We start from the raw sequence: 26,988 nt of genomic DNA, 5'->3' as shown, positions 1-26,988 counted from the left end.
GAAGGGAGATTGAGACCATACAATGGCAACATGTTCCCGTAAAGGTCAAGGGTGGTTCCAAGAACTCCAGGGAACCTTGGATGTCAGGGGATATACGAGAATGGATTAGGAAAAAAAGGAGGGCTTTTGGCAGATACAAAAGGCTAAGGACGGAGGAAGCCCTAGAGGAGTACAAAAAGTGCAGGGGGATACTTAAAAAGGAAATAAGGAGATCAAGGAGGGGCCATGAAAAAACACTGGCGAGCAAAATAAAGGAAAATCCTAAGATGTTTTATAAGTATATTAAGGGTAAGAGGATAACTAGGGAAAAAATAGGGCCCATTAGGGACAAAAATGGCAATCTGTGTGTGGAGCCAGAAGATGTAGGAGGGGTTCTAAATGAATTTTTTGCATCTGTTTTCACTATGGAGCAGGACGATGTAGACATAGAAATACGGCAGGGGGACTGTGATATACTCGAACATATTAACATCGAGCGGGAGGAGGTATTGGCGGTTTTAGCAGGCCTAAAAATGGATAAATCCCCAGGCCCGGACGAAATGTATCCCAGGCTACTGTGTGAGGCAAAGGAGGAGATTGCGGGGGCTCTAACACATATATTCAGAACCTCTCTGGCCACAGGGGATGTGCCAGAGGACTGAAGAACCGCTAATGTAGTACCATTATTCAAGAAGGGGAGTAGGGAAAAACCGGGGAACTACAGGCCAGTGAGCCTAACATCAGTGGCAGGAAAATTATTGGAAAAAATTGTGAAGGACAAAATTAGTCTCCACTTGGAGAAGCAAGGATTAATCAGGGATAGACAACATGGCTTTGTCAAGGGAAGATCATGTCTGACTAATTTGATTGAATTTTTTGAGGGGGTGACTAGGCGTGTGGATGAGGGTAACGCAGTGGATGTGGTATACATGGATTTCAGTAAGGCCTTCGATAAAGTCCCGCACAGGAGACTGGTCAAGAAGGTACGAGCCCATGGAGTCCAGGGTACCTTGGCACTTTGGATACAAAACTGGCTTAGTGGCAGAAGGCAGAGGGTGATGGTCGAAGGTTGTTTTTGTGATTGGAAGCCTGTGGCCAGTGGGGCACCACAGGGATCGGTGCTGGGTCCCTTGCTGTTTGTGGTCTACATTAACGACTTGGATATGAATGTAAAAGGTATGATCAGTAAGTTCGCTGACGATACAAAAATTGGTAGGGTGGTAAATAGCGAGGAGGATAGCCTCAGTCTGCAGGACGATATAGATGGGTTGGTCAGATGGGCGGAACAGTGGCAAATGGAATTTAACCCGGAAAAGTGCGAGGTGATGCACTTTGGAGGGACTAACAAGGCAAGGGAATACACATTGAATGGGAAGACCCTAGGCAAGACAGAGGGTCAGAGGGATCTTGGTGTGCAAGTTCACAGATCCCTGAAGGCGGCGGAACAGGTAGATAAGGTGGTAAAGAAGGCATATGGGATACTTGCCTTTATTAGCCGAGGCATAGAATATAAGAGCAAGGAGGTTATGATGGAGCTGTATAAAACATTGGTTAGGCCACAGCTGGAGTACTGTGTGCAGTTCTGGTCGCCACACTACAGGAAGGATGTGATCGCTTTGGAGAGGGTGCAGAGGAGATTCACCAGGATGTTACCAGGGCTGGAGCGCTTCAGCTATGAAGAGAGACTGGGAAGATTGGGTTTGTTTTCCTTGGAGCAGAGGAGGCTGAGGGGGGACATGATTGAGGTGTACAAAATTATAAGGGGCACAGATAGGATGGATACTAAGGAGCTTTTTCCCTTCGTTGAGGGTTCTATAACAAGGGGGCATAGATTCAAGGTAAAAGGCGGGAGGTTTAGAGGGGATTTGAGAAAGAACTTTTTCACCCAGAGGGTGGTTGGAGTCTGGAACTCACTGCCTGAGAGGGTTGTGGAGGCAGGAACCCTCACAACATTCAAGAAGCATTTGGATGAGCACTTGAAATGCCATAGCATACAAGGCTACGGACCAAATGCTGGAATATGGGATTAGATTAGACTGGGCTTGATGGCCGGCGCGGACACGATGGGCCGAAGGGCCTCTATCCGTGCTGTATAACTCTATGACTCTATGACTCTATGAAAGCGGAGTTGAGGTCGAAGATCAGCCATGATCTTATTGAATGGCGGAGCAGGCTCGAGGGGCTGTATAGCCTACTCCTGCTCCTATTTCTTATGTTCTTATTATCCAGGCACCCAACGGGAGGCCCCTTTCAAAATGTCGTCAGCCTCCTGGCCGATGTTAATTGGGCTGTTAAGCTGCCGACCCCAGTTTGAGGTCATTGCTGCCCTGTTAACATCAGCCGATAAACATGAAAATTGACCCTCCTTTGGTGTAAACAGCCTTTATTCCTCTTCTTGTACAATTGTAAGGAACCTTACAACACCAGGTTATAGTCCAGCAGTTTTATTTGAAAATCACAAGCTTTCGGAGATTATCTCCTTCGTCAGGTGAGTGAGTGAAAGGTTCTCAAATCGCATATCTTATATTAGGCTGGGACACGATCACACCAATCAAAGGTGTCGTTGGTGTTCAGACAGGTTAGAAACGGAAAACAGTACATCCCAGTATACTGAATACACAATGGGTCAGATTACAAAGCTAGAGAGAGAAAGAGACCCGAAAGGCAGAGAGAGAGAGAGAGAGAATGTCCAGTTGTATTAAAAACAGATAACTTGATAACATTCTTGTACAATAGTCGAGTCACTACACCTTGAACTCCTCTGTGCTCTTTGGGTCACTGAAAGTCTTGTTACTTTCAATTCTTCATGGATACAGTTTCTTCACAACTCTTTCAAATCAACACCTCCACTGTTTACCTCAGCTAGCTCCACTCTTAGCTACTTCTGTTGATGTTCTTGACCTCTCTACCTCCTTTCAACTTAAATCGCTCATATCTTCTCCATTGCGTGACCGTGACTTCCTCTTTCACGCCAGACACTTCTTCCCCCTCAACAGCTTTTAACTCTATAAAATCCCCAGGTCCATCCATCAAACTCTCCGGACAAGTTACAGGGAAATGCTTGTCCTCCGATCTCGTTGTCATTGTTGGGGTTGCCGTCGTTTGCAGCTCTTGATCAATAGGAAACCGATCAACTGGAGCATCTGGACAGATGCAAATTAATTATATAGAATTGCATAGAATGTACAGCAGAGAAACAGGCCACTCAGTCCAACTGGTCTATGTCGGTCTTTATGCTCCACACGAGCCTCCTCCCACCCCTCTTCTTCTAACCCTATCAGCATATCCTTCTATTCCTTTCTCCCTCATGTGTTTCTTTCGCTTCCTCTTAAATGCATCTATGCTGTTCGCCCCAACTACTCCCTGTGGTAGCAAGTTCCACATTCTCACCACTCTCTGGGTAAAGAAGTCTCTCCTGAATTCCCTATTGGATTTATTAGTGACTAACTTATATTTATGGCCCCTAGTTCTGGTCTCCCCCACAAGTGGAAACATCTTCTCTACGTCTACCCTATCGAACCCTTTCATTATCTTAAAGACCTCTATCAGGTCACCCCCTCAGCCTTCTCTTTTCTAGAGAAAATTAGGTAGATTTAGTTGAGAAAATAATATTTTGAGATACAGTATATGAGTAATTTGAGACATGTGGTAATTGTAACATGCTTGGGAGGAACAGGTGACTTTGGACCCAAAGCTCTCCACCACTGGGGGTTTCCCTCACCTCATGTCTGGGTCTGTTGGAGACTCATTGATAGAGATTGATTACTGTGATTAGTCAACAACTCCATTATCGTTGTATCATGCGACTACCAGGATGGTAGAAGGCGAACTAGATGGACCTTGGTCTTTTCTCGCCTAGCAATCCCTATATCCTTGCCCTTTTAGTCTCAGTCAGTTCAAAGCCCAGGACAAACATTGGCACAAACAAAGAAAATTAAATAAATTGAAGACTTATTTGATGTTTATGAGTGCAAAAATACAAGGTGGGGGAAGGGCTGTTCCAGGGATACAGGAACTCTAAACAGAGTTTCTGTGATGGAATATCATGCCAGATATTGGCAACCTGTGTGCTGAAATTCCCCACGACCCCTCCCATTGTATAAAACTCTGCTCCAGGAATGCTAAATAGTAGAATTTATACCTTAAGTGTCAACATTTTATTATGTTATATTTCATTTCATATTTCTTTTAAGAAAACACGCAATTTTGTTACTGAGAGCAAAAGCTTCGAATTAGACCAGGCTGGTGTTGGAGTCTGGGTTTGTCAGGGACCAGAGTACAATTGAGACTCAATGAGGTCAAAGAGGCATCTGGGAAAGAGGGGAAAAAAAACAAGGAGAAACTGAGAAATATCAAGAATTCCACCATAGAGTCTGGAGAACTTAAACTTCATACAAATCCGATAGGTGGGGAGGGAATGATTAAGACCAATTAAATCCTAGCTTGTACATGTGGATTTCCAATGTGTAGTAAAGGTGGATTTTCAAGTCTTCGAAAGGCTAATGTTTAACAATTTGGGAATTTTTCATATAAAATCAGTAAAAAAAAGTCAGGCACAAGGTGGTAGATTTTGACTTTGTGCGATAGTGTAAAACAGGTGATAGTGAGTTGGCAGCTCATTTTACATCTCTCTCCCAGTTTTATTTCTGTTGACTTCAGTGGAAATAAAAATCATGAGAGATCTAAAACAGGCTGCCGACTGACTATCGCCCGTTTTATCGAGTAGAATCGGCCTGTACCCTCTGGAGTTTAAAAGAATGAGAGGTGATCTCATTGAAACATACAAGGCTTGACAGGGTAGATGCCGAGAGGATGTTCCCCCTGGCTGGAGAGTCTAGAACTAGGGGACATAGACTCGGGATAAGGGGTCGGCCATTTAAGACGGAGATGAGGAGGAATGTCTTCACTCAGAGGGTTGTGGATCTTTGGAATTCTCTACCCCAGAGGGCTGTGGATGCTCAGTCGTTGAATATGTTCATGGCTGAGATCGATAGATTTTTGGACTCCAGGGGAATCAAGGGATATGGGGATCGGGCGGGAAAGTGGAGTTGAGGTCGAAGATCAGCCATGATCTTATTAAATGGCGGAGCAGGCTCGAGGGGCCGTACGGCCCACTCCTGATCCTATTTCTTATGTTCTTATGTACACTGTCGCACAAAGTCAAAATTACCCCACAGTGCCTTCAGATACAGGACAAAGTGGCTGAAATGTACTTGTTTGACTCTAAACATTGTTTGGCTTTCATTATCCCTTCTGGACATCATAATGAAGTGTCTCACTGACAACCTGCATTGTTTGTATTGAGACCTTTGTAATAGTATTTTCTTCTACTTGATTATATGAAGAAGAGTTTCTTAATGTCACATCATGTACCGTCCCTGTGTTGTATTTTTATCACTATGAATAACTATGGTTGGGGATTGTGTCCCTCTGAGGTCACTGTTGCCTTTCACGAGTATCTTTCTGAGCTTTCCCCTGCTCATCTCTTCTGCTATATCGCACATAAAAATCTACCCCAAAGAACCTTGTGTACTTAGTGGGAAGGATCCCACTGCTGTATATTCCACAGGTATGTTTCAATTCAGAAACATGCACTCTCACTGACGAGGTGCTCCACTTTTGCTTTGCAGAGCTGAGCGAGAGGTCATCTGCTTCTCACACACCCTGGACCTCCATGGCTCAAAAGTCACTGGCTGAAATACGGCTGTCTTTGATGGATCATCAGAGCTGGGATCATCACCGTGATATTGATCAGCTCGAGGAGAGCTTGGCTCAGACCTCGATAGCAGAAAGGTGGGAGAGGATTTCCAAGGGAGAGACAGAAGAAATGGAGAGAAGTGGCAAGATCAAGAATAACGGTGGGTGTACTGGTGATATTACTGCACTAGTAATCCGGAGAATGTGAGTTCAAATTCCCACCCCCCCCCCGACCCAATCTGGAAATAAAACACTGGTATCAGTTTAAGTGACCCATGGAGCTGTTGGATTGTTGTAAAATCCCAACTCACTAATGTCCTTTAGGGAAGGAAATCTGCTGTTCTTATCCAGTCTGGGCCTATATGTGACTCCACACCCCAATATGGTTGACTCTTTAGTGGCCTAGCAATCTATCAAACCATTAAAGAAGAAGGCCCACCACCTCCCTGTACTAATAACTCCACTTACTCCATTTGTACAGTATTAACGTGGTTGTCAAAATCTGTTCACTTGGAGGTTGGTATTGACCCCTGGTGAACTTCAGTCTATAATAAAAACGGTATGTCCAGCCCGCGTCTCCTGCCTTTCGCATTTTTTCTGTTGCATTTTAAGTGTCACACTCAAATTTCGTGTCACACTTCAAAAGGGAACTCCCCGGTTACACAACATACCAGAGCCAGAATGTCTTCAGCCTCTTTATCGATTCCTGTATGAACTCACCCAGTGTTTACTTAGCAGCATTTAGACTCTGTGGCCTTAAAGCATCACACACCTACACTTCAACAGCGGAATAATACATTGTCTGGGAATTTCCTCGAAGCTGTGCCCGCTCTGTCACGACAGCATAGCCGGAAGTGTGTTGTACAGAGTTTCCGGCACATTTCCGGCAAAGTCACAGCAGTGGGGTGGAAGCAGCTCCGATCAAATCCCCAATCGTTTTGTTTCACAAGATATAATGTCCCTCTCCTTATAAAACAGCGCGTGCTATGACTTACCGGAAGAGAGTGGAATCATGGAATCGTAGAAATTTATGGCACAGAAGAGGCCATTCGGCCCATCGTGTCTATGCCGGCTGAAAAAGAGCAATCCAGCCTAATCCCACTTTCCAGCTGTTGGTCCTTAGCCCTGTGGGTTACGGTACTTCAAGTGCATATCCGAGTATTTTTTAAATGAGTCGAGGGTTTCTGCCTCTACCACCCTTTCAGGCAGTGAGTTCCAGACCCCCGCCACCCTCTGGGAGAAAACATTTCTCCTCAGCTCCCCTCTAATCCTTCCACCAATTACTTTAAATCCATGCCCCCTGGTTATTGACCTCTCTGCTAAGGGAGATAGGTCCTTCCTATCCACTCTATCTAGGCCCCTCATAAGTTTATACACCTCAATTATATCTCCCCTCAGCCTCCTCTGTTCCAAAGAGAACAACCCCAGCCTAAAGGAGATTACACAGAATCTTACAGCACAGGAGGAGGCCATTCCGGCCATTGTGCCTGTGCCGGCTCTTTGAAAGAGCGATCCAGTTAGTCTCGCTCCCTCCTGCTCTTTCCCCATTGCCCTGCAATCTTTTCCTTTTCAAGTGTATATCCAATTCTCCCTTTTGAGAGTTCCTATTGAATCTGCTTCCACCTCCCCTTTCCGGCAGCACGTTCCAGTATTTGCTGGTGTGTATAAAGACATAGCTTCAGCTTGTACAGTTGCTGGAGTTTTAAGTCTCACACTCCCTTCTGTCTGAATCCTCACAGAGATGAGGCAGCTCGTAGTCATAGAGTCATAGAGTTATACAGCACGGATAGAGGCCCTTCGGCCCATCGTGTCCGCGCCGGCCATCAAGCCCTGTCTACTCTAATCCCATATTCCAGCATTTGGTCCGTAGCCTTGTATGCTATGGCATTTCAAGTGCTCATCCAAATGCTTCTTGAATGTTGTGAGGGTTCCTGCCTCCACAACCCTTTCAGGCAGTGAGTTCCAGACTCCAACCACCCTCTGGGTGAAAAAGTTCTTTCTCAAATCCCCTCTAAACCTCCCGCCTTTTACCTTGAATCTATGCCCCCTTGTTATAGAACCCTCAACGAAGGGAAAAAGCTCCTTAGTATCCATCCTATCTGTGCCCCTCATAATTTTGTACACCTCAATCATGTCCCCCCTCAGCCTCCTCTGCTCCAAGGAAAACAAACCCAATCTTCCCAGTCTCTCTTCATAGCTGAAGCGCTCCAGCCCTGGCCAGCAGAAGTCACTTATCTTTCTTTAAGCTCGCGGGCCTTTTTCTACTTCAATTTAACAAGATCCAATGTCACTCTTTGCTCTCCAGCTATGCTACCTATTTCTGCACAGTCAAACCAGTAATTACACTCGCCTGTGGGCACCAGCCTATTGGCACATGTCACGATCCTGACCAACGGCCAGCAGAATTCATTGGCAATTAACCTGTATAAATCGGCCATTACAGACTCTGCATCGAGACCACTCAGTTGAATCATTTATGTACTGAGGCCTGTTTTTTCCACCACCATCATACAACACTAAATGGTGTGAAAAGTGATGTACTTGTTTGTAGTGTTCTTCACATTTTGATTGATAAGAGTGTTTGACACACTAATAGTTGACATATTTAATAGAATAAGAGCGCTTGACAGGCTCACAGTTTTAGAGAGATATTTCCGGCTCAGAATGTTCTAGAATGCAATCGACTCCTCCACAATAAGGAGCAGAAACATCAAATTTAACATATCCACACCCCTAAAACGAATCCTTTTCCCTCCTAAAGATATCAGGCCCACCCCAGAATCAGCATCCTCCGTCTTAACAAAGAACCTGTTTTGAAGTAAAGTTCCCTGCCAAGATTCCGCTAGACCAGGACTCATGTGATGTGCGCACTAATATCAAAATATGTGATGCAAGTACATCTCCGGACTTGATTATCATCACTTTAAAAAAATGGAGAATTTAGATTTTTTTTCTGGTAAATTCAAGAGGCGATCAGGTTTTACCGATCCACCAACCTAAAATAATTCAGGAATCTATGGGGCAAAAATAAGAAACAGTTTTAATGATCTTTATATGTTAGCATAGTAAAGGTGCCCTTCTAAGCTTGGGGTTTAGGTGCATTTTAGGGGCTGTGTAAAGGGAACTCTTTTTGCATCTAACCTATACTACATGTTACTGGGAGAAGGTGCCTCACGCTGACATTAGATGCAAAGAGCAACAAGAGGGTATATTGTACCACATGCATTCCACACTGGGAGCATGAAAGACAATAAAAAGAAAAACTTGCATTTATATAGCGCCTTTCACGACCTCAGGACGTCCCAAAGCGCTTTATAGCCAATGACGTACTTTTGAAGTGTAGTCACTGTTGTAATGTAGGGAAATGCGGCAGCCAATTTGCTCACAGTAAGATCTCACAAACAACAATGAAATAAGGTATTGGTGAGACCGCACCTGGAATGCTGCATACAGTTTTGTTGTCCATACTTAAGAAAAGACATACTTGCTCTCGAGGCAGTACAAAGAAGGTTCACTCGGTTAATCCCGGGGATGAGGGGGTGGACATATGAGGAGAGGTTGAGTAGATTGGGACTCTACTCATTGGAGTTCAGAAGAATGAGAGGCGATCTTATTGAAACATATAAGATTGTGAAGGGGCTTGATCGGGTGGATGCGGTAAGGATGTTCCCAAGGATGGATGAAACTAGAACTAGGGGGCATAATCTTAGAATAAGGGGCTGCTCTTTCAAAACTGAGATGAGGAGAAACTTCTTCACTCAGAGGGTAGTAGGTCTGTGGAATTTGCTGCCCCTGGAAGCTGTGGAAGCTACATCATTAAATAAATTTAAAACAGAAATAGACAGTTTCCTAGAAGTAAAGGGAATTAGGGGTTACGGGGAGCGGGCAGGAAATTGGACATGAATTTAAATTTGAGGTTAGGATCAGATCAGCCATGATCTTATTGAATGGCGGAGCAGGCTCGAGGGGCCGATTGGCCTACTCCTGCTCCTATTTCTTATGTTCTTATTTAATCTGTTCTTTAGTGATGTTGGTTGAGGGATAAATATTGGCCAGGACACTGGGGAGAACTCCCCTGCTCTTCTTTGAAATAGTGGCATGGGATCTTTTACGTCCAACTGACAGGGCAGATGGGGCCTTAGTTTAACGTCTCATCCAAAAGATGGCATCTGTGAAAGTGCAGCACTCCCTCAGTACAGCACTGGGAGTGTCAGCTTAGATTTTGTGCTCACATCTCTGGAGTGGGACTTAAACCTACAACCTTCTGTCTCAGAGGCGAGAGTGCTACCCACTGAGCCATGGCTGTCATCCAAAATTTGCCTAATGTCACATTCCTAACACTTTAAAAAGAAATGACAGTAAACAGAATGGCTAAAGTCCTTTCACAGGAGATAGGATGGGCTGATGTCGTTTTGCAATTGCTCACTGTCTCACTGATTCAGAGTGGTGTTGCCAATCCACCAGGTCTGTTTGCATTAATGTCAGAAGGGCTTGGCACAAGTGAACAATTTATCATCGTTTGCTGGCAGGCTTCCCAATTCATCGTATATCTGGCATCTCCTCAGAACGCAAGTCAAAGGCTGCCCAGAGGAATAATGAGGAAGACAAGCATCGAAACGGTTACACAACGGTGAGTGATGCATTGCAAAACAAGGTTAGACACAAGCAACATTTGCTCCTGATGCAAGATAAGCAGTCAGCATAATACATTTAATGAAAAAAGTATTTTATGGGCTTTATTTTACGGCAAGATTCTCATCGAGGAAATTAAACTATAATATTTGCACTTATGATTCTTTATTGTTTCTTGGACCGATTTATTTTTCCTTTAATAATGTCTTGTACTGTGAAAGCAAAGGCCTGTTTAAACAGTTGCTTCATGTTTGTCTCCTTTTCTCCCACCCCTTAGTTTCATGACTAAGCTATCCCCTGTTGTGCAGCTATGGCTCAGTGGATCACTCCCTTACCGCTGTGTCATGAGGGTTGTGGATTCAAGTCCCACTCCTAGAGACTTGAGCACATAATCCAGACTGATGCTCCCACTGTAGTACTGAGGGAGTGCTGCACTGTTGGAGGTGCTGTCTTTTGGAAGAGACGTTAAACTGAGGTGCTGATGGCCCTCACAGGTGGATGGAAACTATTTGAAGAAGAGCAGGGGCGTTCTCCCTGGTATCCTGGCCGATATTTATTCCTCAACTACTATCATTAAAACAGATTATCTGGTCATTATCACATTGCTGTTTGTGTGATCTTGCTGTGTGCAAATTGGCTGCCGTGTTTCCTACATTACAACAGTGACTACACTTCAAAAGTACTTCACTGGCTGTAAAGCACTTCGGGGCTTCTTGAGGTTGTGAAAGGCACGATATACATGCAAGTTCTTTCTTCATTTTCTTTTCCAGATAATGGCACCAGTGTAGGCTGGAATCGGAAAACTTTTATCGCTCTGTGCCAGCTCTCGATATACTGCAGTCTGAGAGAAGCAGGGTTTTTTAATTAATTTGTTTTGAGCAAGTTCTAGCAGTCTCTAATGTAGTCATGTAACTTCTAAGGACCAGTTGGTTGTCCCATCTGAGTCACTAAAAGACTCACTGTGGCCAGAGACTGACAAGCCATGCCCCCTGACTGTGTTGTGTAAGGCAGGCGCTGTCTTCTGCCTTAACCCACTCCATGGTAAAGCATTGTTTCCTCTGGTACAAAACCTTTGGCAGGTGTTCTGGGGTCACTGCAGCACGGGAGATGGCTCCCTGATCTGGGGGGGTTAATTCTGTTCAGTTTACCGCTAAGGCCCGGTTTCAGACTGACTTTGTGTCTGCTCTCTGGTTCCTCAGGTCTTGTACTTTAACCGGTTGTTTCAGTTAACAGTGTGGTCGGGTTATGCGGTGGAATTCTGTCCATGTGCGATTGGCTACTGTTCACAGAATGACAGAGTGGCCAATGACTCACTTGTTCCCAATGGGCCGGTTCATTTATCCATCTGTTGTTGTATGCATCTGTCCCTTTCATACATCCCATAATACGCACATTCTCTTTTGAGCGCCTTTCTTTTCATTACTGTTACATTTCTGTCTTCTCCCTTTCTCTCTCACACACACACACACACACACACACAAGCACATATGTAGCTAAGTGCATACATTCACACATGGATCCAAAAGTACATATGCATACATGTACACACAAACACACACACATGTATACACACACACACATATATACATACACTTATACATGCGCACTCATACACGTACACACAAACACACACATACACACACATACACAAATACGTACACACATTATACACACACACATTTTTCACTATTCCCTCAATTTCTTCCTGTGGACATTTAATTGTTTGGGACATGTTCACAGTTGGAAAAGTATTAAATAGCGAGCAGTGCTTCCTAAATGTAAGAGAGAGAGAAAGAGGAGACAGAGGGAGAGGAATATAAGAGGGTAGAAATTCTAAATGATTTTCCTCTACAGTTTGTAATAGGAAACACTTGTACAGCCTTCTTGCTTGTTAGTGGCAAAGGAGATACTCTGAAGTTCACAGAGAAAAGAGGGATTAGTAATGAAATGCTAATTAAAAACCAGTGTGGCTGAATATTTATAAAGCACCTGGGTCAGATGGAATGAATCCAAAAACACTTCAGGACATGAGGTAAAAGCTTAAAAGTTCATTAAACATAAGGATATTACTGGATGATAGAAAATAGCGAATGTTGTTCCTGTGTTTAAAAAACGTCAAAAGCACGATCTGGAGAAATTATAAACCTGATATCTAGACTCCGAGGGATGGAAAACCATACGGCTCCATTATAGGGGAAGCAACTCATGAGGAGCTGACAAAAGTATGGGCAATAATTCCAAGCTGGCGTGGGCCAGACATTCTCATCATCACTAAAATACTGAGAAGAGTGGATTTTTCCCCCTTATTATGGTAATAAAGTCCGGAAAGACTTGCATTTATATAGAGCCTTTCACAACGTCAGGAGGTCCCAAAGCACTTTACAGCTTATAAAGCACTTTTGAAGTGTAGTCACTGTTGTAATGTAGGAAATATATATATATATATATAATATAAATATCAATATGGATATAGATATAGATATAGCTATGGGTATAGTATAGATATTGATGTAGATATGGATATAGACATATATATAGTATTGATATGGATATGGTATAGATATTGATATAGATATTGATATAGATATTGATATAGATATGGATATAGATATGGATATGGATGTAGACATAGATATAGTATAGATATAGAAATGGATATAATATAGATATTGATATAGACATAGATATAGTATAGATATAGAAATGGATATAATATAGATATTGATATAGATGTGGGTATGGTATAGATATTGATATAAACGTAGACACAGTAAGATATAGTATAGATATCGATATAGAAATAGATATAGTTTTGCTATTGATCTAGATCTATATATGGATAGGATATAGATATCGATATAGATATAGATTCAATATAGATATAGTATAGATATTGATACATATAGTATATAGTAGGGATATTCAAATATATATGGATTATGGTCTAGATATTGATATAGATATTGATATAAATATAGTATAGATTATAGATACACTATAGATATAGCATAGATATTGATATAGATATAGATATGGATAGGCTACTCAATTTGGATACCTCTGATCCCCTTCATGGTGTGAAGTCAGTTCTCTGCAGACCTCTGGATGTATGATTATATTTGTAATTAAAGGTGAGATTTCATCATCTCAAATCAATGAAAAGTCTGTCGCTGCACGATTACTTTGTGCTGCATTTTCCAGAACTGTTTTGATGAATTAATTTTTTGTCTGCATTTAGACGGCAACCTTGAACGGATCATTTCTGTCTGCACGGGACGCCAATCACCGGAACTCCGCCCCTGTAGCCCCTCCTCTGACGGAAACGGCCCACCCCGAGGGCGTCGGTCATTCTGCATCCACTGACTCATCAAACCTGGAAGGGAAACTTCCACCTTTTCCCTCAGTTGGTGCGTTTAATGCTTGGGATTTTATTTTTTGTTGTCTTATTCTCTGCTTGGTGAACACTGAATCCTGCCTCCTGAAATCCAGGTGCAAGCTTAATCATCAGCTACCCGATCCTTTTGACTATTTACCTTACGCCACATGAAATGCTCAATACAAGAGCTACACCTCCTCTAGATGAATGACTTATCCAACTATCGCTTGATTCAAACAAATTGAATGACGTTTAAGTCACTTGATATCATATTTTGTCACAAGGCAACCACAAGCAATAATAGAGCGGGCACACATGACAGAGTTGTGTTTTAAGTACATTTTTAATTAAAAGCGTGCTGACAAAGCAAAAAAAAAGACAACTCGGGCAATGGGGGAAGCGATACGATGACAGTCCTGCAAACAGTGAGCAAAAATATAAACATGAGGTGACTGATGGCTGTTTAGAGCTGTGCTGCTCTCGGTCTTTGTTTCAGCCCGTGTCTGACGCAAGAGTCTTTATTCTGTTTGACTTTCTTTCATGTGCAGCTCATTTTCAGCCCATCTGATATTTGGCGGCACGATACTGGTCTGAAGCTCTGCCTCTGTCACGGAAAAGAGGCTTCCTTTTGTTCCGTTCACTTAATGAAGAAGGATAGAGTGATGGTGTCACAGCTGTCTCTTTCTGCTTCTCCCTGCAAACATTTTGACAACGGTTTGCATTTATATAGCGCCTTTAACTCAGTGAAAACATCCCAAGGTGCTTCACAGGAGGGTAATCATACAAAAATTTGACACTGAGTCACGGAGAGTCATTAGGAGAGGTGACCAAACGCTTGGTCAAAGAGGTAGGTTTTAAGGAGCGTCTTCGAGGAGGAGAGAGAGGTGAAGAGGCGGAGAGGCTTAGAGAGGGAATTCCAGAGCTTAGAACCTAGGCAGCTGAAGGCACGGCCGCCAAAGGTGGGGTGAAGGAAATCGGGGATGGACAAGAGGCAAGAATTAGAGGAGCGCAGAGATCTTGAAGGTTGTAGGGCTGGAGGAGGTTACAGAGATAGGGAGGGGCGAGGCCGTGGAGGGATTTGAAAACAAGGATGAGAATTTTAAATTTGATGTGTTGCTGGTATACCTAAAGCCAGGGATCCCAACCTGCAGCCTGCAAGCCATAGGGGGCCTGTGAGCTCTGGGAACTGGCCCACCAAGCCTGGCCAACTGGGTTCTATTTCTGTTGGTGCTTCTTACTGACTGGTTTTGTCCTGGAGGTTTGGAAAGAGCTGTTCTTGGCACTTCAGTGTGTCAGTCATGGCTCGGTGGATAGCACTCTTGCATCTGAGTCTGAAGGTTAAGGGCACAAATCCAGAGACTTGAGCCCATAATCTAGGTTGACACTTCCAGTGCAGTATTGAGGGAGTGCTGCACTGTCGGAGGTGCCATCTTTTGGATGAGATGTTATACCAGGGATCGAGCTTGCAACATTGTGGGTGATAGGCCTCAGCTGCTCATTGCTTTAACCATCAGGGGGAGCCACCTACGATAGCCTTAAGCTCAAATGACAGAATGACTGCAATGTGCGGCTTGGTGATGCGATATACTTACGACACAGGTTTCAGTGGAAATAAGGCTGTGGATCTGGGGGAGTGTGAAGCAGCTTTGCTGATAAACCATTAACTCCAGTTTGTTATTGATTGCATTTTGCTGCAATGAATTCTAACCTTTCTGGCCTGCGAGATTACTGTATCATTAGCCCCCACAGATAGGATGGCAGTGAATGCAACCATTTAAAGGGGCCATCCTATCGAACCCCAAGCTTTTTTGTCTCCAGTGATTTGACAAACCGTTTATCACATAGAGAGCGACAGACTGCTGGGAGTGTGTCGCAAGGCTGAAGATTTAATGGGAAATGCCAAGTGGTTTACTCAGTCATTCAGACTCTCAGTATTCTTACAGCTTTGACCAGACCCCCTCCCATCTTTAAATGATACAAACCGAGATATTTCTGTTGGCGATATTAATGGACAAACACTTCAGGCATTTGCGCAACATTCCCTTGTTGGCTATTTAGCAGTGCCAGCCTTGATGCAGTTTGTAGTAAATCGTGCCTCTGGGTCAGAAGGTTGTGCGTTCAAGTCCTCGCTCCAGAGACTTGAGTGCAAAATCCAGGCTGACACTCCCAGTGCCAGTACCGAGGGAATGCTGCACTGTCGGAGGTGCTGTCTTTCAGAATGAGATGTTAAACCAAGGCCCCTGTCTGCCCTCTCAGGGGGATGTGGAAGATCCTTATGGCACAATTTGACGAAGAGCAGGGGAGTTCTCTCTGGTATCGTGGCCAATATTTATCCCTCAACCAACACTTGAAAAAAAGATTATCCAGACACTATCACATTGCTTTTTGTGGGATCTTGCTGTGCGCAAATTGACTGCTGTGTTTCCTACATTACAACAGTGACTACACTTCAAAAATACTTCATTGGCTGTAAAGCGCTTTGGGAGTAAGAGTTGAAACTATAACCTTCTACTCAGAGGCAAGAGTGTTGACATCTACTCTGCCTCGGCCTCAGAAGACCGCCCCCTACCTCCTACCGTATTCACCGTAGGACAAGAGGGGCTATTTTCATGCGTAGGCGGTGAAGGGGCAGGTGGTGGGTGGGTGGAGTAGTCACCCGTCAGGATCAGTGTAGGACCCGATCGATCTTCGTGCTTGGCACTCATTATAATGAGGTCTGCGAGCTGCCAAGGTGGACCGTGCTCCCCACAGGCAGCTCGCCGATTTAGAGGTGGGAAATCGGCCGTGTGGCCACTTGTCAAGGCTGTTTAAAGGGGAGGTGTACTTAGCGGAGGGAACAGGAAGAAGCAACACTAAGCAGCTGCAGGCAACAAGAGCGCGACAAACTACATAAGGTTTCAAAACCGCTGAGGTGGAAAACCTACATACGACTGTCGGGAAAAATGGCGTCAAAAGCTTGATCCAGTTTTACCCAGAGCTGAGGATCCCTTTAACTATGATCCCAAATGGCCGTCCCCCGACTGGTTCCACCCATGGTTGGCGGGCAGGAGCAGGAAAAGAAAAAGGAAGACTTTTACGACCTCAGGACGTCCCAAAGTACTTTACAGCCAATGAAGTGTAGTCACTGTTGTAATGTAGCAAACGCGGCAGCCAATTTGCACACAGCAAGTTCCCACAAACAGCAATTAGACAATGACCAGATAATCTATATTGGTGATGTTGGTTGAGGGATAAACATTGGCCAGGACATCGGGAAGAATTCCCCTGCTCTTCTTTACATAGTGCCATGGGATCTTTTACGTCCACCTGAGAGGGCAGACGGGGCCTCGGTTTAATGTCTCATCCGAAAGACGGCACCTCTGACAGTGCAGCACACCCTCAGTACTGGTGTTGGGAGTGTTGGCCTAGATTATGTGCTCAAGTCTCTGGAGTAAGAAATATAAATGCAAATAGAAAAAGTGTTGCCTGGGATTCACAGGCTGGGTTGTTAGGGGTTACCGGCCATATGTGGCTCATGGGATGTCATTGGGCTATCCTTACTGAAGAGTAAAGAAATCTGATTGATTTTTATCTCCAAATTAGATCCCGTTGATCCTGAAGAGGATTGGAGACGTGAAGAGATTCAACTCACGAAAACGATAGAAGTGCAAAAGGCTTCTGATAGGGTCGGTAGTGTTGGTGAGTTTACTTTGTTAGAAACTTCACAGTAACTGAAGAAAAATCATAGAATCGTACAGCACAGGAGGAGGCCATTCGGCCCATCATGACTGTGCCGGCTCTTTGAAAGAGATAACTAATTAATCCCACTCTCCCTGCTCTTTCCCCACAGCCCTGCAAATTTTTCCTTTTTAACTATATATCCAATTCCCTTTTGAAAGTTACTAATCAAAGGGGGTGGGAGATCCAGGAAAACTTTATTTTTTAATGTTTGGAAGGGAGTCTAAGCTTCTTGCCCACCTGTGCCCTTGTGGAGACGGGTATGGCTCATTTGACTGGGCACTGTGCACTAAGTAACCTACCTAGGGTCAGGTTGGGCAGCTTCTAGCTTAGGGAATCCCTGTCATTGGCCCCTCCGCAGGCCCTTCGTTTGCCTTGTGAAGAGCTGAACTTCCATTTACCTCTTAGAAGGCAAAATGATGGGCCAGGGTAGGGGCCAGGGGTTGGGGATTCAGTTGCCCTTGTCAGGGGTAGATGGAAGTCCCACCCCTCACAAGGCAAGGTGGAATCTGGCAGAAACGGGAAGACCTGAACTAACTGGGATCCCCCCCAATTCCTTGGGGTTCCGCTGATCTCCCACCAAAGTTACAGCAGAACTCTGATGGAACGTCGGGGCCAATGTGTCCACTTAGCACCACATAACAGCTTAAAGCACCTTAAAACCTGGCAGTCCAAAGCCATTCCGAACCAGTCTAGTCCTCAAAAGAAATAAAGTAAGATAGAAAGATGTCCCTAAGTGCTTAACAGCTAATGAAGTACTTTTCAAGTGTCATCACTGTTGTAATGTAAGTCGGCACGGAAGCCAATTTGCGCACAGCAAGGTCCCACAAACAGCCAAGTAATAAATGACCAGTTAATGTATTTCTGGTGGTGTTGGTTACATAGAATTACATAGAGTGTACAGCACAGAAACAGGCCATTCGGCCCAACTGGTCTATGCCGACGTTTATGCTCCTCATGAGCATCCTCTCACCGCTCTTCATCTCACCCTATCAGCATATCCTTCAATTTCTTTCTCCCTCATGTGTTTATCTAGCTTCCCCTTAAATGCATCAATGCTATTCACCTCAACTACTCCCTGTGGTAGCGAGTTCCACATTCTCACCACTCTCTGGGTAAAAAAAATTCTCCTGAATTCCCTATTGGATTTATTAGCGACTATCTTATATTTATGGCCCCAAGTTCTGGTCTCCCCCCCCCACAAATGGAAACATTTTCTCTACATCTACCCTATTAAACCCTTTCATAATTTTAAAGACCTCTATCAGGTCACCACTCAGCCTTCTCTTTTCTAGATAAAAGAGCCCCAGCCTGTTCAATCTTTCCTGATAGGTGTAACCTCTCTGTTCTAGTATCATCTCGTAAATCTTTTTTGCACCTTCTCAGGTGCCTCTATATTCTTTTTGTAATGTGGAGACCAGAACTGTGCACAGTACTCCAGGTGTGGTCTAACCAAAGTTCTATACAAGTTTAACATAACTTCTCTGCTTTTCAATTCTATCCCTCTAGAAGTGAACCCCAGTGCCTTGTTTGCTTTTCTTTTATGGCTTTATTAACCTGCGTCGCTAATTTTAGTGATTTGTGTATCTGTACCCCGAGATCCATTTGCTCCTCTACCCTGGTTGAGAGATAAATGTTGGCCAGGACACCGGGGAGACCTCCCCTGTTCTTTGAATTGTATAGTGAGATAATTCAAAGCATTTTCCTTTGGTAAAAAAAATGAATCATCCAATAAATTGTGTTAAGCAACTTTTAATTAAGAGTAGTGTTTAGTCACTGCATGGTTTCAGCAGATGTTGCAATTTCTGTTTCATTTTAAAATGGTGATAGATTAGCAGTAACATAAAGATAACGTGCTTCTTTTTTTTATAACTAATCCCAACATGGTTGATCGTGAAGAAATGTCCTGCTTGACGTATTTAACATTCAGCTGCTCCGTGTACCCTAAACAGCGCAATGTTTGGAGGGAGCAGGTTAACTGCAGCTAATCATTGCGGAGTTTAATCTGTTTTAGGAAGGTCTAAGATTTATTTAGAGAGTGATTATGTAAGAGCAGTAAATCCTGTGGCTGAACTCGAGGATGCAGAGGAAGTGATTGTTCCCTGGACCACACACTAACCATGTCAGTTCTTCGTCGATTGTTAGAAAATCCTTCACAAATCCTTCCACTCCTTTTGTTTGCCCCCACCCCATTCTTACTCAGGGGGTACTTTGATTGGCATTTTGTCAGAATTGATAAAGAGACCCGTGATTGGTAAATAAAGGGAGGGTGGTCCCAAAGAGCGTACTGCCAGTCAACGGACAAATCCTTTCATAAGCAATTCAAATGAGGAGAGCGATCAACATTTTCAGAATTTCGATCTGGGGTCCACGGTGCAGTAAACTTTCCAGTTCTTGGGAGCATTTCGTAAATTCGAGTGCAAGTTGCAATAAATGAACGAGGAGCAGTGAGAGATTTTTACAGCATCATTGGGCTTCTCTTTACCACACTGGCTATAGTGTGTCAGCGGTAGCTCAGTGGGTAGCACTCTTACCTCCAGGTCAGAAAATTGTGGGTTTAAATCCAACTCCAGAGACTTGAACATATAATCTAGGTGGACACTGCCAGTGCAGTATTGAGGGGGTGCTGTCTTTCAGATGAGGTATTAAACTGAGGACCTATCTGCTCTCTCATGTGGATGTAAAAGCTCCCATGTGCTGTTTTGAAGAAGAGCAGGGGAGGTGTCCTGGCCAATATTTATCCCTCAACCAACATCACTAAAACAGATTATCTGGTCATTGTTACATTACTATTTGTGGGATCTTGCTGTGCACAAATTGGCTGCCGCATTTCCTACATTACAACAGTGACTACGCTTTAAAAGTACTTAATTGGCAATCAAACGTTTTGGGATGTCCTGAGGGCGTGAAAGGAGCCATAGAAATGCAAGTTTCTTTCTTTTCCTTTTTTACCTCTTTTTGTGTCTCGTTGCTAGACGGAGACACTCAAATAAATGAAGAGATTTATTCAGTCTCAAGCTGCCATGTTGAGAGTGAGAAGATAACGGAGGCTCCACAAACGAGTCAAATTCAAAGGCAGAGACCACCAAAGTTGAACCATGGTGTTCTGATGGAGATGGAGAGAATGCGGCAAGCCCAAGAACGAAAAGCAAAAGCCTTGAGCACCTTTGAAAAGCTACGGGCAACGAAACCCTCTGGAGAGCAAGGCTCAGAGAACAAAAACGCCTCCAACTTTGAAGACTGTAAGTACCAATCGTTTTGTAACTGGCCCAACGTCTCTTTATCTTATGCTCTTGGCGGCCCAATTTCTTTGTGACCGCAAGGGTTGGATTCTGAAACAAATGCTCAGTTTCACATGGGTTTCCACAGGAGACAAATCTCCATCCACCAGGAGATGAAGGAAAAAATGGGAAAGGGTCAGGGTTTGTTTGCCCTCCTGCACTGCCCCCTGTGGGCTGACCAAGTAGTTGCAATGTAGAAGATTAAGGGGTGATCTAATTGAGGCGTTTAAGATGATTTAAGGATTTGATAGGGTAGATAGAGAGAAACTATTTCCTCTGGTGGGAGAGTCCAGAACAAGTGGGGCATAACCTTAAAATTAGAGCTAGGCCGTTCAGGGGTGATGCCAGGAAGCACTTCTTCACACAAAGGGGAGTGGAAATCTGGAACTCTTTCCCCCAGAAAGCTGTCAAGGCTGGGGGTCAATTGAAAATTTCAAAACTGAGATTGATAGATTTTTGTTAGGTAAGGGTATTAAAGATTATGGAACCAAGGCGGGTAAATGGAGTTAAGATACAGGTCAGCCATGATCTAATTGAATGACGGAACAGGCCTGCGGAGCTGAATGGCCTCCTCCTGTTCCTATGTTCCTATGATGCAATGGTTTTGTCTGCAGAGATGTTCATGGGGTAGAGTACACCACACTCCAGTCTGTGGAAGACAGTGTGTATGGAAGAAAATGGACTTCCTGCATCTTAATTGAAGTTTTTTAAAAATTCAGTCTTGAGAGGCAAGGCCTGAATTTATTGCCCATTCCTAGTTCATAGAAACATATAGGACTGAAGGAGGCCATTGGGCCCATCGTGCCTGTGCTGGCTCTTTGAAAGAGCTATCCAATTAGTCCCACTGCCCCCTGCTTTTTCCCCATAGTCCTGCAAATTTTTCCTTTTCAAGTATTTATCCAATTCCCTTTTGAAAGTTACTATTGAATCTGCTTCCACCGCCCTTTCAGGCAGCGCATTCCAGATCATAACAACTCGCTGCGTTAAAAAAATTTCTCCTTATGTCACCTCTGGTTCTTTTGCCAATTATCTTAAATCTGTGTCCTCTGGTTACCGACCCTCCTGCCACTGGAAACAGTTTCTCCTTATTTACTCTATCAAAACCGTTCATGATTTTGAACACCTCTATTAAATCTCCCCTTAACCTTCTCTGTTCTAAAGAGAACAATCCCAGCTTCTCCAGTCTCTCCACATAACTGAAGTCCCTCATCCCTGGTACCATTCTAGTAAATCTCTTCTGCACCCCCTCTAAGGACTTGACATCCTTTCTAAACTGTGGTGTCCAGAAGTGGACACAATACTCCTGCTGAGGCCTAACCACTGATTTATAAAGGTTCAGCATAATTTCCTTGCTTTTGTACTCTATGCCTCTATTTATAAAGCCCAGGATCCCATATGCTTTTTTAACAACCTTCTCAACTTGTCCTGCCACCTTCAAAGATTTGTGTGCATACACCCCCAGGTCTCTCTGTTCCTGCACCCCCTTTAAAATTGTACCATTTAGTTTATATTGCCTTTCTCCATTCTTCCTACCAAATGCATCACTTCACATTTTCTCTGCATTAATTTTCATCTGCCATGTGTTTGCCCATTTCACCAGTCTGTCTAAGTCCTCCGGAAGTCTGCTACTATCCTCCTCACTGTTTACTATAGTTCAGAGTTTTGTGTCATCTACAAACTTTGAAGTTATGCCCTGTGTACCCAAGTCATTAGTATATATCAAAAAGAGCAGTAGTCCCAATACCCAACCCCTGGGGGACATCCCTCCAGTCTGAAAAGCAACTTTTCACCACTGCTCTCTGCTAGTGAGAAGGTGGTGGTGGGCCTTCTTCTTGAACCGCTGCAGTCCGTGTGGTGAAGGTACTCTCACAGTGCTGTTAGGTAGGGAATTCCAGGATTTTGACCGAGCGACGATGAAAGAATGGCTGATATATGTCCAAGTCGGGATGGTGTGTGACTTGGAGGTGATGGTGTTTCAATACACCTGCTGCCCTGGTCCTACTGGGTGGTGGAGGTAGCAGGCTTGTAATGTAGGAAATGTGGCAGCCAATTTGCACACAGCAAGGTCCCACACACAGTAATGTGATAATGACAAGATCCCGGCTGTAGTGCTGAAGTCTTGTGCTCCAGAACTAACCGCGCCTCCAGCCAAACTGTTCCAGTACAGCTACAACACTGGCATCCACCCGACAATGTGGAAAATTGCCCAGGTATGTCCTGTCAACAAAAAGCAGGACAAATCCAATCCGACCAATTACCGCCCCATCAGTCTACTCTCAATCATCAGCAAGGTGATGGAAGGTGTTGTCGACAGTGCTATCAAGCGGCACTTACTCACCAATAACCTGCTCACCGATGTTCAGTTTGGGTTCCGCCAGAACCACTCGGCTCCAGACCTCATTACAGCCTTGGTCCAAACATGGACAAAAGAATTGAATTCCAGAGGTGAGGTGAGAGTGACTGCCCTTGAAATTAAGGCAGCATTTGACCGAGTGTGGCACCAAGGAGCCCTAGTAAAATTGAAGTCAATGGGAATCAGGGGGAAAACTCTCCAGTGGCTGGAGTCGTACCTAGCACAAAGGAAGATGGTAGTGGTTGTTGGAGGCCAATCATCTCAGCCCTAGGATATTGCTGCAGGAGTTCCTCAGGGCAGTGTCCTAGGCCCAACCATCTTCAGCTGCTTCATCAATGACCTTCCCTCCATCATAAGGTGAGAAATGGGGATGTTCGCTGATGATTGCACAGTGTTAAGTTCCATTCGCAACCCCTCAAATAATGAAGCAGTCCGTACCTGCATGCAGCAAGACCTGGACAACATCCAGGCTTGGGCTGATAAGTGGCAAGTAACATTAGCGCCAGACAAGTGCCAGGCAATGACCATCTCCAACAAGAGAGAGTCCAACCACCTCCCCTTGACATTCAATGGCATTACCATCGCCAAATCCCCCACCATCAACATCCTGGGGATCACCATTGACCAGAAACTTAACTGGACCAGCCATATAAATATTGTGGCTACGAAAGCAGGTCAGAGGCTGGGTATTCTGCGACGAGTGACTCACCTCCTGACTCCCCAAAGCCTTTCCACCATCTACAAGGCACAAGTCAGGAGTGTGATGGAATACTCTCCACTTGCCTGGATGAATGCAGTTCCAACAACACTCTGGAAGCTCGACACCATCCAGGACAAAGCAGCCCGCTTGATTGGCACCCCATCCACCACCCTAAACATTCACTCCCTTCACCACCGGCGCACTGTGGCTGCAGTGTGTACCATCCACAGGATGCACTGCAGCAACTCGCCAAGGCTTCTTCGACAGCACCTCCCAAACCCGCGACCTCTACCACCTAGAAGGACAAGGGCAGCAGGCACATGGGAACAACACCACCTGCACGTTCCCCTCCAAGTCACACACCATCCCGACTTGGAAATATATCGCCGTTCCTTCATCGTTGCTGGGTCAAAATCCTGGAACTCCCTTCCTAACAGCACTGTGGGAGAACCTTCACCACACGGACTGCAGGGGTTCAAGAAGTTGGCTCACCACCACCTTCTCAAGGGCAATTAGGAATGGGCAATAATGCTGGCCTCATCCATAATGCACGCCCATGTCCCATGAACGAATAAAAAAAAAAGACCAGATAATCTGCTTTATTGATGTTGGTTGAGAGAGAAATATTGGCCCAGGACACCAAGGAGAACTCTCCCACTTTTCTTTGAAATATATAGTGCTGTGGGATCTTACATGTCCACCTAAGAGGGCAGACAGGGCCTCGGTTTAACATCTCATCCGATAATGCAGCACTCCCTCAGTACTGCACTGGGAGTGTCAGCCTAGATTTTGTGCTCAAGTCTCTGGAGTGGGACTTGTACCCACGAACTTCTGACCCAGAGGCGACACCTAACTTTGAGGTCCACAGATCAATGGCCCCATGCATTTGTCCAAATTCAAAGTACTTTCCAACCATCTGAATGTAATAGGGCAGAGTTGCCTCTTACTGCTGTCGGGAGTAAAAAACATAAGAACATAAGAAATAGGAGCAGGAATAGGCCATACGGTCCCTCGAGCCTGCTCCCCCATTCAATAAGATCATGGATGATCTTCGACCTCAACTCCACTTTCCTACCCGATCCCCACATCCCTTGATTCCCTTGGAGTCCAAAAATCTATCGATCTCAGTCTTGAATATACTCAACGACTCGGCATCTACAGCCCTCTGGGATAGAGAATTCCAAATATTCACAACCCTCTGAGTGAAGAAATTCCTCCACATCTCAGTCCTAGATGCCTGAGACTATCACCTCTAGTTCTAGACTCACCAGCCAGGGGAAACAGCCTCTCAGCAACCACCCTGTCAACAACATAAGTAGAACTAGGAATGAGGTTCTGCTGAGACAGTTTGAGGAGCTAGGGTCTAAATTAATAAGCAGAACTTCAAAGGTGATAATCTTTGGATTACTACCTGAATCACGTGCAACTTGGCATAGATCAGAGAGTTAAATGCGTGGCTCAAAGAGTGGTGTGGGAAATTGCCCTTCACCTGACCCCTCCCCCTATCTACCGCCCTAGTCATTCGATTCGCCAGGACGCTGGTCCTATCCCGGTTTAAGTGGGGCCCGTCCCATCGGAACAGCTCCCTCTTTCCCCAGTACTGGTGCCAGTGCCCCATGAATTGAAACTCCTGTTTCCCACACCACTCTTTGAGCCACACAATTATCTCACTGATCTATTCCAATTTGAACGTGATTCAGGTAGTAATCCAGAGATTGGGAGAGTTTTAGAAACCAACAAAGGATGACCAAAAAATTGATAAAAAGGGAGAAAATAGAATATGAAAGTAAACTTGCAAGAAATACAAAAACGGATTGTAAGAGCTTCTACAAGTATGTAAAAAGCAAGAGGGTAGCAAAAGTAAATGTTGGTCCCTTAGAGGCAGAGACAGGAGAAATTATAATGGGGAATCAGGAAATGGCAGCTGCGTTAAACATATATTTTGTATCTTCTTCACAGTAGAAGACACAAAAAGCATACCAGAAATAGTGGGAACCAAGGGGCAAATGAGAGTGAGGAACTTAAAGTAATTATTATCAGTACAGAAAAAGTACTTGAGAAACGAATGGGACTAAAAGCGAATAAATCCCCTGGACCTGATGGCCTACATCCTAGGGTTCTAAAAGAGATGACTGCAGAGATAGTGGATGCATTGGTTATGATCTTCCAAAATTCCCTAGATTCTAGAACGGTCCCAACGGATTGGAAGGTAGCAAATGTAACCCCGCTATTCAAGAAAGGAGGGAGAGAGAAAACAGAACTCGAGGCCAGTTAGCCTGACATCAGCCGTCGGGAAAATGCTGGAATCCATTATTAAGGAAGTGGTATCAGGGCACTTAGAAAATCATAATATGATTAGGCAAAGTCAACAAGGTTTTATGAAAGGGAAATCGTGTTTGACAAATTTATTAGAATTTTTTGAGGATGTAACTAGCAGGGTAGATAAAGGGGAACCAGTGGATGTAGTATATTTGGATTGTCAAAAGGCATTCGATAAGATGCCACATGAAAGGTTGTTCCGCAAGATAAGGGCTCATGGGGTTGGGGGTAATATATTAGCATGGGTAGAGGATTGGTTAATGGACAGAAAACAGAGAGTAGGGATAAATGGGTCACTCTCAGGTTGGCAGGTTGTAACTAGTGGGGTGCCGCAGGGATCGGTGCTTGGGCCTCAGCTATTTACAATCTATATTAATGACTTGGATGAAGGGACCGAGTGTAGTGTATCCAAGTTTGCTGACGATACAAAGATAGGGGAAAGTAAGCTGTGAAGAGGGCACAAAGAAACTGCAAAGGGATATAGACAGGTTAATTGAGTGCCTTATCGAATGCCTTTTGAAAATCCAAATATACGACATCCACTGGTTCCCCTTTATCTCTCCTGCTAGTTCCATCCTCAAAAAACTCTAATAGATTTGCCAAACATGATTTCCCTTTAATAAAACCATGTTGACTCTGCCTAATCATATTATGATGTTCTAAGTGCCCTGTTTCCACTTCCTTAATAATAGATTCCAGCATTTTCCCGATGACTGATGTCAGGCTAACTGGCCTGTAGTTCCCTGATTTCTCTCTCCCTCCTTTCTTGAATAGCGGGGTTACATTTGCTACCTTCCAATCCACTGGGACCGTTCTAGAACCTAGGGAATATTGGAAGATCACAACCAATACATCCACCATCTCTGCAGCCTAGGATGAAGCCCATCAGGTCCAGGCGATTTGTTGGCCTTTAGTACCATTAATTTCTCCAATA

The 26,988-nt window shown here is 44.3% G+C and overlaps 1 protein-coding gene across 6 annotated transcripts in view; it reads left to right on the top strand.

The window, feature by feature from the left end:
- Nucleotides 1-26,988, top strand: part of LOC137334524 (uncharacterized) — a 156,125-nt gene that overhangs the window by 74,463 nt on the left and 54,674 nt on the right. For 5 of the 6 annotated variants that reach the window (XM_067999256.1, XM_067999255.1, XM_067999260.1 and 2 more), the window contains exons 7-11: nucleotides 5,610-5,837; nucleotides 10,206-10,306; nucleotides 13,547-13,715; nucleotides 17,267-17,362; nucleotides 20,377-20,643. In XM_067999256.1, the coding sequence (XP_067855357.1) occupies nucleotides 5,610-5,837; nucleotides 10,206-10,306; nucleotides 13,547-13,715; nucleotides 17,267-17,362; nucleotides 20,377-20,643 (861 nt within the window). The remainder of the gene's footprint in view (nucleotides 1-5,609; nucleotides 5,838-10,205; nucleotides 10,307-13,546; nucleotides 13,716-17,266; nucleotides 17,363-20,376; nucleotides 20,644-26,988) is intronic. The other variant, XM_067999257.1, reaches the window with a different exon arrangement.

Source organism: Heptranchias perlo, chromosome 18 (assembly GCF_035084215.1).
Source record: "Heptranchias perlo isolate sHepPer1 chromosome 18, sHepPer1.hap1, whole genome shotgun sequence".
NCBI classification, from domain to species: domain Eukaryota; kingdom Metazoa; phylum Chordata; class Chondrichthyes; order Hexanchiformes; family Hexanchidae; genus Heptranchias; species Heptranchias perlo.
The sequence above is the reverse complement of the archived record's forward strand: the minus strand, read 5'-3'. Positions and strand labels throughout refer to the sequence as shown.